The following is a 16,851-nucleotide window of genomic DNA, read 5'->3' on the forward strand; positions in this document are numbered from 1 at the left end:
TCGGCCACAAGAGGGCGCGTCACATTTTCTCCAAGAGAAGCGGGGCCGCTGATGAAGGACGGGCTCCGGGCTTCCCAGAGACACTTCACCTCCTGGGATCTTGCTCTAAGGAAGCCCGGTGCGAAGGAGGTGGCTTTCTCAGGTGGTCGCGCTAGATGTCCAAGGCTTTATGTTCGGTCAGATGAGCTGTATAATAAAATGAAAGTGTTAACTGGCATGGACGATAGCTGCTGCCTCCACCGCCACTAGTAGTGATGGTTTTTACTCTGGATGTTTTTCAATTGGAAAAGCAAACTCCGCCTTTTCCTGAGCCGCTTGGATCTTTGTGGAAGCAGGTGGGCTGCACATATACAGGACGGATTCGTATAGGCTTGCACCCTGGTTCCGAATTTTGCAAATATTCGCAGTCTGGGTCACTGTCATCCGGACTGGGAATCCCCAAGACCCGTTAAGGGAGGATAGGTAACGATCATGACAGGTGAAACAGGTACCTTTGAGTTGGAGAAAAGGGATTGGTTGAAAGCTACCTAGACAACTCTGGAAAGGAAGGGTTAAAAGGAGCCTGCAGGTGAAGGAGATGCGAGGGGGTAGCAAGGGAAAGGCAGGCGTGGAAGAGGAAGCGAAAGGGCTGGCGGGGCTCTGGGAAGGAAGGGGTTAACCCGGGCTTCGCCCCGCGGAGGAAAGGGAGGAGTGAACACAGGGGAGGTGGGATCTCGGCGCGGCCTCCCCAAAACAACAGGCCGCCCCGGCAAAGCGTGGGTTAAGGGGGCGGGCCCGGGGGAAGCCACGTGCCGGGGCGGAAGGCTATTGGTTCGCCCGGAGTTGTTTGTGAGTGGCCATTGGCGACGTCGAGGCGCCATGACGAGCCGATTGGCTGGGCGTTGGAATGCCCGCCAGGGCAAGGGTAGGGAGGAGGCGGCCGAACCGCGTCGCTGGGCCGAAAGGTGCGCGAGCGCTGCCCGCGCGGGGACCACAACCCAAGTCGCGGCCGCCGCAGCCATGCGCTGGGTGTGGGCGCTGCTGAAGAATGCGTCCCTGGCAGGGGCGCCCAAGTACATAGAGCACTTCAGCAAGTTCTCCCCGTCCCCGCTGTCCATGAAGCAGTTTCTGGACTTCGGTACGGAGTGGGCGGGAGGCGGCTGGCAGCGGAGGCCGGCGGGGCGCTGGGAGGGGCAGCCGGGGGCTAGGGGGACGGAGGAGAAGAAAGGCCCCGAGTGACAGAGAAGGGTTGTTTGGAAAGGTACAGGCAGGAAAGAGTTAATGGGGAAGCAGGAACCGGCCGGGGCCTCTCGACGGGGCTGCTGATGGGAATGGGGGGCATTTACAAGGACGGTCCCGAGGTTTCTTCGTGGGCCTCATGAAGGGTCTTGAAGAGTAAGGGGCAGTGAAGCTGTGATGTTACTGCAGGAAGGGAGTAGGGTGGTATCCAGACGCGAAAGGGTTAATGGGAGTTGTCCTCATGACTGGAGGAGTAGGGGCCCCTCCTCCCACCAGAGGAAACCGGGGGTCTGCTGGTGGGAGTGAGGAGGCAGGGTTGAGAGGTGCAGCCATCTGGAGAGAGACCTGGACTGGGCATGAAGGGTCAGACACCCCTGGGCAGAGGGTGAGATTAAGCCAGGGGCAGTTGGGGAAGGGGGCTCTTTCAGAAGATGCCATTGGGAGACAGTGCCCTGACTGGTAGACATCCACCCACAGAAGGAGCTGGACCCTAGCTGCCCCAGTGGGCAAGGACACTTGAAGATCAAATCTGTTCCGGCCTGGCAGCCTCTCCCCAGCTGGGTAGGGGCCCCAGGCACCATGATGTGGAGTCAAGCCGCCTATACCTCCCTTGGCTGCCCCAGGGCTGCTAGGTCAGGATCGCCCACTACCAGCAACCTGGGGGTGGCCCTGGGGCAGGAGGGAGGCTGTGCCAACGTGGCGGCTGAAATGGGCATTGTGTGGGCCCTGTCTGTCTATGTGGTATTTCCATGGTGCCAGCTGGGGACTGGGGGTGGGGGGCAGTCTCTCAAGAGTTGAGTTGATAGTGCCTAGCTTGGGTTGCAGCTGCGTCAATGATGGGACGGGAACAGAGAGGTGGCAGCCGAGACATAAGGCACCTGTTCCTCAGGATTTGTCTGCCTGCACCCCTGCCCTGCCTGAGTCTTGAGCCTCCCCCATGTAGGAAAGCCTCCTGGGCCCACCCCTAGCCCCCAGCAGCTGTCCCCACAAACTGCACCCTAATTACAGAAACATCACAGCTGTGAGGGGCTCACAGTAGAGTTTGGTCAACTTGTAGTACTATGGGGGAAACTGAGACCTTCAAAAGGATGATGGCATGGCCTGGGTGACAGAGTTGGAAGCAGAGCCTGATGCACTGGAACCCAGGGCCCCTGACCCTGGGCCAAGGCCATATTCGGTCCCCCACCCTTTCCATCTTGACACCAGACAAGGACCGAGGCATTTGGACTCCTGTTCTCAGGCCCGTTTGCCCCACAGATGGGCATTAAGACACAGCAGCCCCACATGGGCATTCAGGCCAGGCTGGGTGAGGTGGGCTGGCCAGAGACAACACTGGGAGCCTGCAGTGGTGGTCTAGCCATAGCCCCCCTCAGCCAGAGCCCAGTCCTAGGTAGGGATGGGTTTCCCAGGCTCCTTTGCCCCCTGGAATCAGCCCCTCAAAGTGAGTGTGCTGGGAGGGAAGGAAAGAGAAGTGAGGTGACTGAGGCCAGAGGCAGCTCCAAATGGGCCCAGGAGTGGCCCTGTCCACTGTGGTTAAAGGCAAGCAGGGTTCAGCTGGGGATGAGAAGAGGATGACACCTCCTGAAGTGTTAGGCACGGGGTGTAGGTGTTTGAGCCCTGCAGGGGATGGGGAGCCTTGCTGTGTGCCCCGGGCAGGTCACTTGCTCTCTGAGCCCCCCGTTAATGAAGGGTTTAGCTGACCTGGCCGAGACATCCTTTGGCTTTCATAGTCTGTGGCTCTGTGGCTCACCCCTCTTTCTCCTGCCAGGATCCAGCAATGCCTGTGAGAAAACCTCCTTCACCTTCCTCAGGCAGGAGCTGCCTGTGCGCCTGGCCAACATCATGAAAGAGATCAACCTGCTTCCCGACCGAGTGCTGAGCACACCCTCTGTGCAGCTGGTGCAGAGCTGGTGAGACCCCTGGCTCAGTCCCTGCACCTCCCACTCCATCGCCAGTGTCCCTGGGCTCAGGGATGGCATCTCCAAGCTTTTAGCAGCTTTGAGGGTGGGGTGGGGACAGACAGGAGACACCAAAGCCCCAAGCGCCTGGAGTTGCCTAGGGTCACGTGGGAATCTGAGACCAGAGCAGGACTGAGGTCAAGCTCCTAGTCTCTGTGTCTAGCCCTCTTCTTACCACCCACCTTTCTCTGGAAACACAGGATCCACCTAGGAAAGCATGGTTTTCACAGCCAAAACCCCAATTCAGGCTGATGTCAGCATTAGCCAGCAGCCCAGACCTGGAACTCCAGTAGCTGTTAGGCAGTATTTATTTGGGGGTAACTTTTTGGGAAGCAGAAACAAGAAGTAAGTTTTCAAATACATTATATAACCCAAGCTGCAAGACAGACTGTTTTGGATGTTGGAAAATACTCAGATACACACAAGGATGGCACAGTATCTTCCCGAAGAGCTTTGGAGGGGCAAAGACCAAACGTTTATTGTGCACTGCAGCAGGAACAGAGGGAAAGGCGCAGCAGAGTTCACTCAAGAACTCAAGTTAAGTAACTGGATGAAATTAGCCAAAGGCCAGTCACGTGAAGAATAAACAAGGGTGTCCCTTGTCACTGGGCATGTAAATAGCTAATCCTCATTGACTTTGGTGGCACCCTTGCAGAAATCTTGGGCTGGTTCTTTTGGACTTGCAGTATGATATAGTTGTGATTTCCCTGTAGACTCAGGAGCACGTGCCCACACGTATTCTGAGCTCAAAGCCATGCGAAGTCACAGCAGCTGCCCTCAGAGGCCTGTGATCTTGAGGGAAAAATAATACTCACCCAGGCAGGGTGAACTGAGTCCAGCATAGTGCTAGGAGCAGGGAGCTGCCAAAGAGTTCGTTTTATTTAAATTAGGAATCCAAACATTATTTTAAAAGAACACTGATATTTTTCCCTCATTGTGGAAGTATAACAGGTTCACTTGACACTTGCAAAATGCACAATAGTAGATAGAAGAAAATGCCAACCACTCCCCTCCACCCCCTAACCGAACACAGTTCAGTTTCGTCAGATGTAGTGGTGCCTTTCCAGCGCTGTTTTCTATGCATGGACCTGTGGATATGGGGCTTATTCTAATTAAATGAGATATGGTGAGGGGCAGTGTTGTACACACAAGGCTAGGGGTGTAGTGGGTGCACCATGAATGTTGGTTGAATGACACGTTGTGGGGCAGTTGCTATGGACATGCAGAGGAGGTGACTTGTCACTGGACCTTACAGGGTACCTAGGCAAGCTGAGAGCTAAAAGGAAGGGAAGGGCATTCCAGGCTAAAGGAATAGCCTGGGCAAAGGTGTGGAGACAGGAAGGGGCCTGGCTAAGGTAGCTGAGAACTGACTTTCTGGAGATCGTGCTGTTAGTGTGGGCTGTGAAGAAGGGGTGGAGGCATGAGGCACAGAGCCTGATTTTCATGGAGCCCAACCAGGTCACCCCTTGCTGTGCCCTGCCTCTCAGAGGTCCAGGACCTCTGAGCCAACCAACACTTCCCACCGTGGGTGGTGTGGAGTGGTGGGAAGGAGACAGAAGGTACCATCTGTTCTCCCTGGCCCTCCTCCGGCTCTATCCGGCTGCCTGACCTGGCTGCCTCTCCACCTGGTCCCTGACTCCAGGGCAGGACTTCTCAGGCCCCTCCCTGGACACCGTGTTCCTGGGAGAGCTGAGGGATGCAGGAGGAGGGCAGGGGCCTGCTGAGCTTCCCATGACTCCCCCAGGGGCCCCTGCAGAGTCCCTTCCTGAAACTCAGTGACACAGATAAGAGGTTGGCCTGACTTATTCTTCCGCAAAGCTTGTAAGTAATGTCAAGTAACAGCAGGAGGGAATGAAGTTAGACAAGAGAGAACACTTCCTCAATGAAGGATTCAGCTTAGGCTGGGCGTGGTGGCTCACGCCTGTAATCCCAGCACTTTGGGAGGCCGAGGCGGGCGGATCACAAGGTCAGGAGATCGAGACCATCATGGCTAACACGGTGAAACTCCATCTCTACTAAAAATATAAAAAATTAGCTGGGCGCAGTGGCGGGCACCTGTAGTCCCAGCTGCTCGGGAGGCTGAGGCAGGAGAATGGCGTGAACCCGGGAGGCGGAGCTTGCAGTGAGCTGAGATTGCGCCACTGCACTCCAGCCTGGGCGACAGAGCGAGACTCCGTCTCAAAAATAAAAGAAAGAAAGATTCAGCTTAGAGGAGAGCAGGCCGAGGGATTGCTAAAGCATCCCAACGCGCTGAAGAGACGGCCTGCCAAGAATGTTTCCAGAGAGAATGAGCATTGGCTACAGCAAGAAAGACTGAGGTGTGAAGACAAGAAGGACTTCCCGACAGGGTTGAGGTGGCTGCCTGTAAGAGAGTGGATACCTCTTTCTCCAGGAGCAACAGCCTGCCAGCTGGAATGATGGAGATGGGCAGGTTCTAGGTGCCTGAGAGGAGGGGGGAGACTTTACCAGGGAGCTTGGCAAGAGGTAGCCTGAGTCTGATGAGTAAGGAGCAAACCCTCCTTCCTGGAAAACACAAGACCCCTCGGCAGATGCAGTTATTAGTGGTCATGGTTCATCTGTGGTCATAGAAATGGAGTTTCTACTCAGCTGGGGAGAGGTTCTAGGCAGAGTCACTGGGCAAGGTGAGAATTCCTGGTTCTAAATAAACCTGATACATTATTTCAACTGGACAGACTTGTGATAGTGGGCCCTGTTTTGGTGGAGACTGGACGGGGAGGGAAAGTCCCAGGTTTGGCCTCAGCATGTGTGACTTTGAAGCTTCATCCTGGGCAAGCCACATGGCATCTCTGAGCCTCAGCTTCCTCATATGTAAAATGGGGACCCACTCTGTTTGTAAGGGCCAAAGGCCAGTACTAGATGTGAAAAGTGTGCAGAACTCTACCAATACAAGCCATGTCCCCAGGCTGCCGGGCAGCAACACCTCCAGCCCACAGAGGATGTAATTGTGGTGTGGCTTCTTGGGCAAGGTAGTAATAAATCATGATAATAACAAAAGCAAACACCTCCAAAGGCTGGCTGTGTCCCAGGAGCTGTCCTAAGTGTCTACGCGTATTAACTCATTTCATCTTCACAACCTTATGAGGTAGTCTTTGCTATCATCCCATTTTCTAGATGAGAAACTGAGGTTCAGAGAGGTGAAGAACCTTATCTGAGATCACTCAGGGACTAGGTGGTGGAATTGGGATTCAAACCCAGCTGTTGGATTTGGAGACTGGATTCTTGAAGGGAAAGGAGGGAGGCTGCACTCTGGGCAGTGATGTGGAGTCAGAGATTTCCAAGTTCATGGTGCAAGTCTGTGGGAGAGCAGAACTCACTTTACAAAATTGTTGACAGCCGGTGTTGTTAGAGACGGAAAGGGACAACCCCGGCTCCTCTCCAGGCGTGGAGTCTGTGGGGATGTGCTTCCAGAAAATGCAGGGTTAAGCAGGAGCTGCAGAGTAGAATCAAATGACAATGACTCACTGCTGTCACTAACAGGCTCTTTGTGGGGGCTGTAGGTGGGAGGCGATATGGCCGGCACCTTCGCACAAACCTCCCTTGCCCGTCAGCAAGGTGTGTGGACCCCATACAGGGGGTGTGGCTTGGGTGCCCAGGACCTGCTAAAGCCACACGAGCTCTCCAAACCCGTCAGCTGCTCCTTGCATGACCGAGCAGGACCGACCACTTACTGCGCATGTACTCGAGGCATCATCTCCTTTTCTGTACACCCAGGCCCACGAGGTGCTTACTCCCGTGAACCCCATTTTGCAAATGGGGACCCGAGGGACTCGGTGGCCTCTTTAGGGCACAATCAGCAACGGAACCCAAACCTGCCTGGCTCAGAGGCTCCGGAGGCGGGACACCGCCACCTCTCCCCCAAGTGCAGCGAGCACCCTCCTCCCCAGCCTTTGCCTTGTTTACACCCTGCTCCCCAGCAGCTGTGGATACGAGTGCACAGGGCACACCCTCGCACACACCCACAGGCATGCACATGCCACATGCACACAATTACACACACTCCCCCGCTGGCTCAGCACCCCCTCTGCTCCCACACAGGGCTGCAGGGCCCTCCTCCCACTCACTCACCCTCTCCTCCCGCCCCCACCGCCCATTATCAGCCCCACACTCTCAGCAAGCCTCCTGGCTTCTGCCTGCATCCACCCCTCCTCCTTCTCATTCCTGGGGCTCTGGACTGGCTCTGGAGCCCTGGAAAGCAGGGTTTGGGTGGATCTCCACATTACCTTGGGCTGGGCTTGGGAGCTCCGGATCTCACCAAGGGACTCCTGGGGGCCTTGATTACTGCAGAGGTCAGCAGGCCCAGAGACCCCAGCCTCCCTGCAGGTCCCGGGGAGGGGTGGGGGCAATGCCTCTCCCGCCTGTTGGTGCCTGTCTGTCACTGCACCACTGCTTCAGGCCTCCCTTATATAAGCCCAGTTCTCTCTCTGGCCTGCAAGGGGTGGGCAGCCCAGAGGCCAGCGCCACTCGCCCCCAATCTCCCTTCTTAGGACCAAGAACCGGCCCAAGGTTGACATTTGGTGCACCAGGCCCCTGAGGGGCTTCAGGGCAAGGCCAGGGACCTCTGGGAAAATCCTCATCCTCTCCCCTCCATTCCAAGAGTAGCCTGGGCCCCTTGCCCTGGAGGAGCCCTGGCCCTGTGAGGGAGGCTGGCAGGCGCTGCCCGCTGTCACTCCATGCCGGTGCCCTTTGCTCCACTTCAGTGGCCACGTGACCAGGCCCCATTCCTGCCCTCTAGGGTTGTTGAGCAGCCACAAAAGGGGTGGTGCCAGCAGCTGGGGCACTCTCCCTAAGTGAGACTGGGACTTTGACCATGCCCACCCCCACCCACTGCCCAGCACAGTCAGGAAGTGGCTTAGCCTCCCAGCTCCCACCCGCTTCATCCCCACCTGCCTCCTGGGAAGGGGCCTCAGGCCCCACTCTGCAGTGGGTCTCCTCCCCCTCCTCTCCCCACCTGCCCCTAGCACTGCCTGTGTGCGGGCCCTCTCTCCCCTAAGAATCATATGAGCATGAAGGTCTATTTTGGGTGCGTTTAGGGAGCAAGGGATTCGGAGCCACATAGGCCTGGATGAGAGAATCTCAGCTCTGCGTGTTAACTTCCTCATCTGTAAAATGGGTCCAGCAGTAGCGCCCACCTCCGGGGTTCTTGCGGAGGTGAAAGTGGGGCAGGAGGGAAGCACAGGGTGGACCTGGCTATTGGTACCCAGTAAATGCCACCATCACCATCAGCAGCGGCATCACCGTCAGGGCCAGTGTTGGCCATTGGCCACGTGGTGTAGACTTGGAGTCTGCAAGAGCTAGGTTTGAATCCCAACCTGCTGCTTACTGTGTGGCCTGGAGCATATCACTAACCTCTCAGTGCTGGTCTCGTTGTCTGCAAAAACAGGGAAATACCTTGTGCTCATCAAGGCTGTTGGCAGATGAGAGACCCTGTGTGGGACTCGGCACAAGTGGGTGTTAGTGGTCACTATGTTATTCTCCAGGGAGACAGGTGAGGTCTTAGGAGTGCCAGCCTGATTGTCTGCTGGGGTGGCAGGGATGGTGATGGGGGCTGAGAGAAAGGCTGATCTTTTCTGCTGTCGGGGCCCCCAGCCCCATCAGCAGCCACAGCTCCTCCTATCGGGCTCTGTGCAGAGCTCTGGGTAGGGAGGGGTGGGCGGTGAGCTCTGGGCCTGAGACAGCCCCCTTCGTGTGGCAGTGGGGCAGGTCTCCAGGGCACAGGGGCTCCAACATACTGTGATTCAGAGCCTACAAGCAGTGGGAGAGTATCAGATGCTGCCTGGGGGCTCAGAGGATGCATGCAGCTGTTGACAGTGTTTGAGCCACCAGCCATAATAAGAGCAAGCATTAGAGAGTGCTCACTATATGTTAGGCACTGTGCTAATCATCACATGGAATTCTCACCACAAAGCAGTCATAAATAGATATAACAATCCCCATTTTCCTAATGAGCAAACTCAGGCACAGAGAGGTTCCATGACTTACCCAGAGCCACACAGCTCCAAGTGCTTAAAGAGCCAGGTCTGGGTCCAGAGCTGGTTCTTTCACTCTCTTCTCTGTCAGGCAAGAGCGAGAAGAACAGCAATACTAGGTTTAAGGGGAAGGGCATTCCTAGCAGAGGGCACTGTGTGAACAGAAGCGTGGAGAGTCGAGCAGAATCAGCACTCTGGAGTGGCAAGAGCGCTGGAGACTCGGGGGCTTCATCATCCCACTTACTAGCTATGGGGCTGCTTACGCCTCCCTGGGGGAGGTGTGCGTGGGGCTGATTCCTGCCTGTCTGCCTGTTACAGGTTACAGTGAAGGCCAGAGCACTGTGGACATGGGAATGAGTCCTCGTGTGGAGGGGCCTTTTCTAGAAATACTGTTGGGCCTCTGGGGCCCTTGGCACTGCAGGGCTCTAGGTAGCCCCCCACCTTCCTCCTGGTTATAAGTGTTTCTGCCAGAGAGAGGCTCTTCCTGCCTTCCCCAAAGGAACAAGCCACAGACTGGACATGTTAGCAGGGAAACAGGTCATGGCTCCCCAGGGCATGGGGCACAGTGGCTCCAGCTTGGTACCATCTGCCACCACAGGTGGGCCTGACTCCCTTGCAGAAGGAGGCCTGCTGCTGTCCCTGAGTTCAGGGCTTATTTTTTGGGGGGACAGAGTCTTGCTGTGTCACCCAGGCTGGAGTGCAATAGAGCGATCTCGGCTCACTGCAACCATTGCCTCCCAAGTTCAAGCGATTCTCCTACCTCAGCCTCCCGAGTAGCTGGGATTACGGGCATGCACTACCATGCCCAGCTAATTTTTGCATTTTTAGTAGAGACAGGTTTTTGCCATGTTGGCCAGGCTGGTCTTGAACTCCTGACCTCAGGTGATTCGCCCACCTCAGCCTCCCAGAGTGCTGGGATTACAGGTGTGAGCCACCACACCTGGCTAAGTTCAGGGATTCTTGATGCTCCTTTTAGAGCATCAAGCTCTTCTCATAGCCCAGGGAAAACTGGCCTCCCCATCAGGCCTGTAGATGGGAGGAGGTGGCAGGGCATCACCCACTGCTACCTGGCCTTTTGCAGTAGAGTGAGCTTCTCTGGACTCTCCATGGGCCCCAGCCCCACCTGGGGACAGAGCCAGGCACGCCCACCCCACCTTTGGGTCCTTCCCACCTGCCATTTTAGAATCCAATTGCCGAGGCAGGTGCCTGGCCCAGATCACCCCAGCTCAGGGGTCACTCTGGGAGGCCCTGTGCTGTCCCCTCTGCCGGGGGTCACTCCAGGAGGCCCTGTGCTGGCCCTTCTGCCATTGTGCCCACTGGATGCAACAACACCCCGGCGGGGAGAAACATTAGGAGCTGTTTCCACACTGGGGCTCAGAGAAGTTGATGCACCTCCCTGCCTTCCCCCACTGCAGGCGCTAGGTCCAGTCTCCCTGCCCCATCTCAGCCTCAGTCTCCTGATCTGTGAGTCCTCTTAGATGGGATCATCTCCAAGCCCCTTCTGAGAGGACTATTCTAGGATTCCAAAGCAAAGGTGCTAAACGGGGGACCAGCAAATTTGAAGTTTTCTTGCATAACTGACTGGGTTGTCAGGGAGACTCACATACAAATGAAATGGATAGAGAAAAATAGTGAGGCGGCTTGTCGGCAGCTCTGTGTGGGGCCCGCGTAGGAGCAGGACAAGAGCAAGGCCCAGTTGAATGAAGTGGGTGAGGAGGGGCTAGCCACCTGAAGCTGAGGCTATGTCCCCTCCCGCCCCCACACAGGTATGTCCAGAGCCTCCTGGACATCATGGAGTTCCTGGACAAGGATCCCGAGGACCATCGCACCCTGAGCCAGTGAGTGGGGGCCCTGGGTGGGGCAGGAAGGCAGGTGTTGGTCAGGGGCATCTGGGGTTGCAGCCCCTGGGGCAGAAGTACAGCAGGATGGAAGAAAAGACCCCTGCCTTCAGAAACATCCAGTCTGAGGGGGGAGACAGACTCTGCTTCAGGGAGCCCCAAGTTTGATGGGAGAGACATGGACTCCATTCTCACTGTTCCCTGAGCCCGGTGGGCAAGACCCAGGCCCTGCCCTGGGGAGGATGAGAACTCTGGGCTTTCAAGTGGGAAGCCTGCCGGCAGGCAGCTAAAAGATCAGAGTGGGCTTTGGGAGGAGCAGGGAGGGCACTGGGAGTCCATCGGATTGGGAAGGGTAGAGCGGGTGAAGACACCGTGGAGAGGGGAGTCAGAAGCAGAGAAGAGTCTGGGGATGTCCCATGTGAACACCTGCCCTGCCCCACAGGTTCACTGACGCCCTGGTCACCATCCGGAACCGGCACAACGACGTGGTGCCCACCATGGCACAAGGCGTGCTTGAGTACAAGGACACCTACGGCGATGACCCCGTCTCCAACCAGAACATCCAGTACTTCCTGGACCGCTTCTACCTCAGCCGCATCTCCATCCGCATGCTCATCAACCAGCACAGTGGGTGCCGGCCACGGCGGCGGGGAGCGGGCGGTGGTGGGGGCGGTGCTGGGGCCCAGGGCCGGGCTGCTGAGGGGACCTAGACCACTCTTCAGAACCCCACAAAGGGAGTCTTTGAATAGTTACTCCAGTAACTATGGAGTTAATGGCTCCAACATGGAAAAATAAAATTTTTCTTTCTCATTGATTTTCCATTTCAAAACGTTTTGTTTTCAGTGTTTGCAAAATGTAAAATTATGTCACATCTTTAAAAGAATGTTTAATTTAGTATTTATAAAAACTCTCATTATGTTCAAAAACAATTTGTTGTTTAGAGTTTCTTATTCCAGGAGGATTCACTATGATTTTTGAGAAGTTGTAGCCAGTCATAAATTAAACAAGTTCCTCATGCTCAAATAATTTCCAAAGCAAGGTGGTAAGAGTTCTCTTAGAATGTTATAGTCAAAGAAAAGAATAAATGCAATGTGGAGATGTGATGTGGGGAGAGACCTCTGAAAAGACGTCTGTTTCAGGTTTGCAAAGGTTTAAAAATGGCCTAAGCCAGGGCTGGAGGGGTCAGGGGTCAGGGAAGGGAGGACAGAAGCGGGGGAGCAGGGCAGCTTTAGGACTGGAGCCTACAGAGGCATTGGAGGTGAAAGTAGAGAGAGGAGGAGAGCCCGGGAGAAGAGGGAGCGCTGGGACAGACTGCAGCCCAGCCAACAGCATCCTCCCTTCCTGCCTGCAGCCCTCATCTTTGATGGCAGCACCAACCCAGCCCATCCCAAACACATCGGCAGCATCGACCCCAACTGCAACGTCTCTGAGGTGGTCAAAGGTGAGCCATTCCCACGGTGCCTGGCCCGCAGAGGAGCCCCAGGGACCCCTCCAAGCTTACCTGGCCAGAGGGTGACTCGTTCCTCAGTAAGGGGTGCCATGGATTTAATGCTGGTGGTCCCCAGTATCAATGTCAAGAGGACTGCCTGCTGGGTGGGCCACCCATGCCCTGAATGACCCCATCTTCTCTCAGATGCCTACGACATGGCTAAGCTCCTGTGTGACAAGTATTACATGGCCTCACCTGACCTGGAGATCCAGGAGATCAATGGTGAGTGAGCGGGGCTGTGTATGTGTCTGTCTTGGGGCTGGGGACGTGGCAGGGCAAGGTGAGACGGGGAGTCGGGAGATGGACTGTTTTCTAGACAGGGGAAAAGCAGAGTTATTATATTATTAATTCATTTGATAAATATTTGGGCTGGGCACAGTGGCTCACACCTGTAATCTCAGCACTTTGGGAAGCTAAGGCAGGCCAATCACTTGAGGTCAGGAGTTTGAGACCGGCCTGGGCAACATGGTGAAACCCTGTCTCTACTAAAAATACAAAAATTAGCCGGGCATGATGGCACATGCTTATAATCCCAGCTACTTGGAAGGCTGAGACAGGAGAATCACTTGAACCCGGGAGGCTGAGACTGCCGTGAGCTGAGATCCTACCACTGCACTCCAGCCTGGGTGACAGAGCGAGACTTCATCTCAAACAAATAAGAAATTGAGTGAATGAATGAATGAAAGAGTAAGCAAGACAGAAATGGTCCCCATTCTCGTGGACCTTACATTTTTGGTGCTAGGGAGATTGTGGAATGGAGCCTTCAGCCAATTAACAAGTAAATAAACAAGACCATCTCAGATCATGACAAGTGATGGGAAGGAAATAAAATGGGGTAACTCAACAGGGGTAGGGAGGAGGGGCATGTTAGATGGTGTATCAGCTTGGCTGCTTTCCTAGAACCCCAATACCAGTGGCTTACTTAAGAGGGAGGTTTCCCTCTCGCCAGCCCCTTGCTGGACAGGTCAGGGCTGGCTCCCCACCCCTGATTCAGTTCTAGCCTGGAGGAAGGGAACAAGGGTGTGGAAAGCAGGGCCCAAGAATTGAATGCATCACTTCCATGAGTCACCAGCTACCCCAACTCAAGGGAGGCTGGGGATTTAGTCTCTCGCTGGGCAGCCATGTACTCAGAACTTTGTGGGAGGGGGTGCCTCCTTTGGGTAAGGTGGTTGAGCAGTGACCTCCTGACGGTTTCCTGACCCTTGGTCTTGACTTGCCCTGTAGCAGCCAACTCCAAACAGCCGATTCACATGGTCTACGTCCCCTCCCACCTCTACCACATGCTCTTTGAGCTCTTCAAGGTGAGGAGGCTGGGAGACGGTGCTTTGCGGGGAGCGTGAGTAGGGCTGGCTTCTCCCATGCATCTCTTACCTCTGCCCCTCCGCAGAATGCCATGAGGGCGACTGTGGAAAGCCATGAGTCCAGCCTCATTCTCCCACCCATCAAGGTCATGGTGGCCTTGGGCGAGGAAGATCTGTCCATCAAGGTATGTGACCCTTTGACCTTGGGGACCAGGGAGCAGTAGTGGGGGCTTCCCTCCTGCCAGGAGACGGGCTTTCCTTTTCTCCTACATGGTGGGCAGATCCTGGGGGTGGGGAAGACCATGAGAAGGTCAGGGGTATTGGGCGGGGTGGGGAAAATGAGCTGTAAAGAATCCCTGACACATCCCATCTCTCCCAGATGAGTGACCGAGGTGGGGGTGTTCCCTTGAGGAAGATTGAGCGACTCTTCAGCTACATGTACTCCACAGCACCCACCCCCCAGCCTGGCACTGGGGGAACGCCGCTGGTGAGATGGCTTCACCCCAGCCCCTCCCACCTCCTGAGGGAGGTTTCTCTCCTCCTCACTCACTTCCTTATCTCCCTGCTCACTCAGCTCCTGTGTGGCCGTCTGTGACAGTCACCTGTCTTGAATCTGGGCCCCCGCACCTCCCACATCTCCCCAGTCTGCACAGATCTCACCTGTCGGATGTCTCTCTGTCACCTTTCCTCCATCTTCCCTCTCTTCTGTAGCTCCCAAACCCCCAATTTCTACCTTTCTCCTGGTGTTGTCCAACTTGTCAGCACCTCCCTGTTAGAAAACTTGAGACTCAAAGGAGCCGTGGGGCCTGCTCTGACTTCCTGGCCCCTGAGCGGAACTCCTCTCTCTGCCCAAGCCTCCCTCCCGCATTCATGATTCCCCCATTCACCCCACACACACTTCTTACCTCAGTGTCCCCTCCCACATGTCCCCTCCCAGCTCTGGGACCCCTGCCATGTGACCCCAGCTCCACACCCTTCCCTCCCTGCATCAGTCCCTGCAGCTCCAGGAGGCCCCTGCCAGCCTCCTCATCCTCACTGCCTTCCTGCCCCGCTGCAGGCTGGCTTTGGTTATGGGCTCCCCATTTCCCGCCTCTACGCCAAGTACTTCCAGGGAGACCTGCAGCTCTTCTCCATGGAAGGCTTTGGGACCGATGCTGTCATCTATCTCAAGGTGAGGGCCCTTCCCGCAGAGCCCAGCTGGAGAAGAGCTTTGCTGATAGGACCTGGGCAGCCTTGGCCAGCTTCGAGCTTTCCTTTCCATCCCCCCAATCCTTCCCTGGCCCCAGACTCTGAGAATCCAAGCAAAGCTACAGTTCCTCAACCTGAAAAACCCTCAACCCCCAGACACGCACTGCTTGTCAGGGAATTTAGGGGAGTCTGTGGTCTATGATTAAGACCCCTGTGCTGGGAACCCTTGACTTGTTAGACCCAAAAGGAAGGGGACACCCTAGGTCTTGCCATTTAGTTCAGAGGAGAAGACTGAGGCCCGGAGTCCGTGACTTGCTCAGGGTCACACAGCCCAGCCTCCTCCCCCTCCCTCTCCCTCCCTTAGAGGGAGCTGCTTGCTTGAATGGGCAGGAGCGGGACACAGGAGGGACCACCCTTTTGTGGTCTTTCCAGGCCCCTGTGTCTGGCAGCTGGGCTGCCGCTGAGCTGGGGTGGGGTGGTCTGCTGAGGAGTGGACAAGGCACAGGGAGGTGGGAGGGGCTGACCCTGACACTCCCCAGGCCCTGTCCACGGACTCGGTGGAGCGCCTGCCTGTCTACAACAAGTCAGCCTGGCGCCACTACCAGACCATCCAGGAGGCCGGCGACTGGTGTGTGCCCAGCACGGAGCCCAAGAACACGTCCACGTACCGCGTCAGCTAAGGGCCGCCACGCATCTGCACCTGAGAGGACGGACTGCCGCCTCTGGGTCCCCCCACCGTGGTGCCCCTCACCATCCTCCTGGGGGAGCAGGGGGTGGGTTCTCCCTGATGACCAGGTTCTGTCTCTATGGAAGTCACTGCGGTGATAGGTCTGTGATGGTCCCTAAGTGCCAGTCCATCTCTGTGGAGACCCCTCGGTGGCCTCCCTATCTCTGTGGGTGATGCCTGAGGGTTGGGGATGTCTCCACCCTGATGGGGTGTCCCAGAGACATTTTCCCATGGCAGTCCTCCTCTCTGAGACCAGGGCTGTCACTTTTCTGCCAGGGGTACTGGGTCCCCCTCAGCACCCTCCACAGCACAGGCCTTCCAAGTGGATGTCCCGTTTGCCTTATTCCCCCAGCCCACAAAGGCACCCTGGCCTTGGCCTGTTGAAGTGTTAGGAAGAGGGTGGGTGCCCTCCAGACCTAGGGACTGAGTGGGGAAAGGAGTTACACCCGTGAGTGGGGAATGAGGCTGGTCCTACAGCCTCTCCCTCCACTCAGGGCTTGAAGGTCGGTGGCGGAGGGGGTGGCTCTCACAGGGCCCAACTCTAAAGTGGAAGAACCTTGTTAGACCGAGAGCTTGCCATCCAGCCAAGCTGCTCGAGGCCCTGCAGTGGCCTTGGCAATGTCTGTGCCACCTCCTGAGCCCTCCCAGCATGTCCTCACATGCTCATGCCCACCCCCTCCTCCACAAGCCTAGTCCATCCTGCCTGAGCTCCAGCCCCCAGCCCCCACTGTGCCCAGACATGTGTGCTCAGGGTGGCTTTCTCCCTAGGACCTTCTGTGTATATAGTTAGTTTTATAACCCTGAATGCCCCCACCCTTCCCCTAAGCACACGGGGGTTAAAGCCGTGTGTCTCTCCCAGTGGCTGTGGCAGTGACAGTGACACCCACACCCACAGTAAAGAGGAGACTGAATGAGACTGGCCTGGCTGCATCCCTGGGGGAGGGGACCCACACGTGCGCGCGTACACACGCACACTGCAGCGCCCTGTGACCACCACATGACGCACTGGGGACGTCCGGCCCAGCTCAGGACTGTGAGTAAAACACTGGGCAAAGCCATCTGTTCAGAACGCCGGATGGCCCAGCACCTGGTGACAGACCTGTTGTCCCACCATACTCAGGGCCCAGCAGAGTCCAGCCAACCCA

The 16,851-nt window shown here is 56.3% G+C and overlaps 1 protein-coding gene across 4 annotated transcripts; it reads left to right on the forward strand.

The window, feature by feature from the left end:
• The first annotated feature begins 157 nt into the window (after positions 1-157).
• PDK2 (pyruvate dehydrogenase kinase 2) lies at positions 158-16,622 on the forward strand. 4 transcript variants are annotated; one of them, XM_034942434.3, is made up of 11 exons: positions 158-335; positions 2,987-3,128; positions 10,930-11,001; positions 11,444-11,628; positions 12,353-12,442; positions 12,635-12,712; positions 13,715-13,791; positions 13,878-13,976; positions 14,171-14,278; positions 14,849-14,962; positions 15,519-16,622. In XM_034942434.3, the coding sequence occupies exons 2-11, from the start codon at positions 3,061-3,063 to the stop codon at positions 15,657-15,659; spliced, it is 1,032 nt and encodes a 343-aa protein (XP_034798325.2). In that variant the 5' UTR covers positions 158-335; positions 2,987-3,060; the 3' UTR covers positions 15,660-16,622. The 4 variants fall into 4 exon arrangements, with proteins under 4 accessions (XP_034798325.2, XP_003817511.2, XP_034798323.2 ...); XM_003817463.6 differs by lacking the exon at positions 158-335 and adding an exon at positions 834-1,117; XM_034942432.3 differs by lacking the exon at positions 158-335 and adding an exon at positions 1,286-1,374.
• The last annotated feature ends 229 nt before the right edge of the window (positions 16,623-16,851 follow it).

This window comes from Pan paniscus, chromosome 19 (assembly GCF_029289425.2).
Source record: "Pan paniscus chromosome 19, NHGRI_mPanPan1-v2.0_pri, whole genome shotgun sequence".
Lineage (NCBI taxonomy): Eukaryota > Metazoa > Chordata > Mammalia > Primates > Hominidae > Pan > Pan paniscus.

Excerpts from the sequence above, each read along its gene's own strand:
- PDK2 (XM_003817463.6), top strand. The coding sequence starts at position 859 with ATGACGAGCCGATTGGCTGGGCGTTGGAATGCCCGCCAGGGCAAGGGT. Across the intron at positions 1,118-2,986 it reads GAAGCAGTTTCTGGACTTCG|GATCCAGCAATGCCTGTGAG; the intron begins GTACGGAGTGGG and ends TTCTCCTGCCAG. Across the intron at positions 13,792-13,877 it reads TGCTCTTTGAGCTCTTCAAG|AATGCCATGAGGGCGACTGT; the intron begins GTGAGGAGGCTG and ends GCCCCTCCGCAG.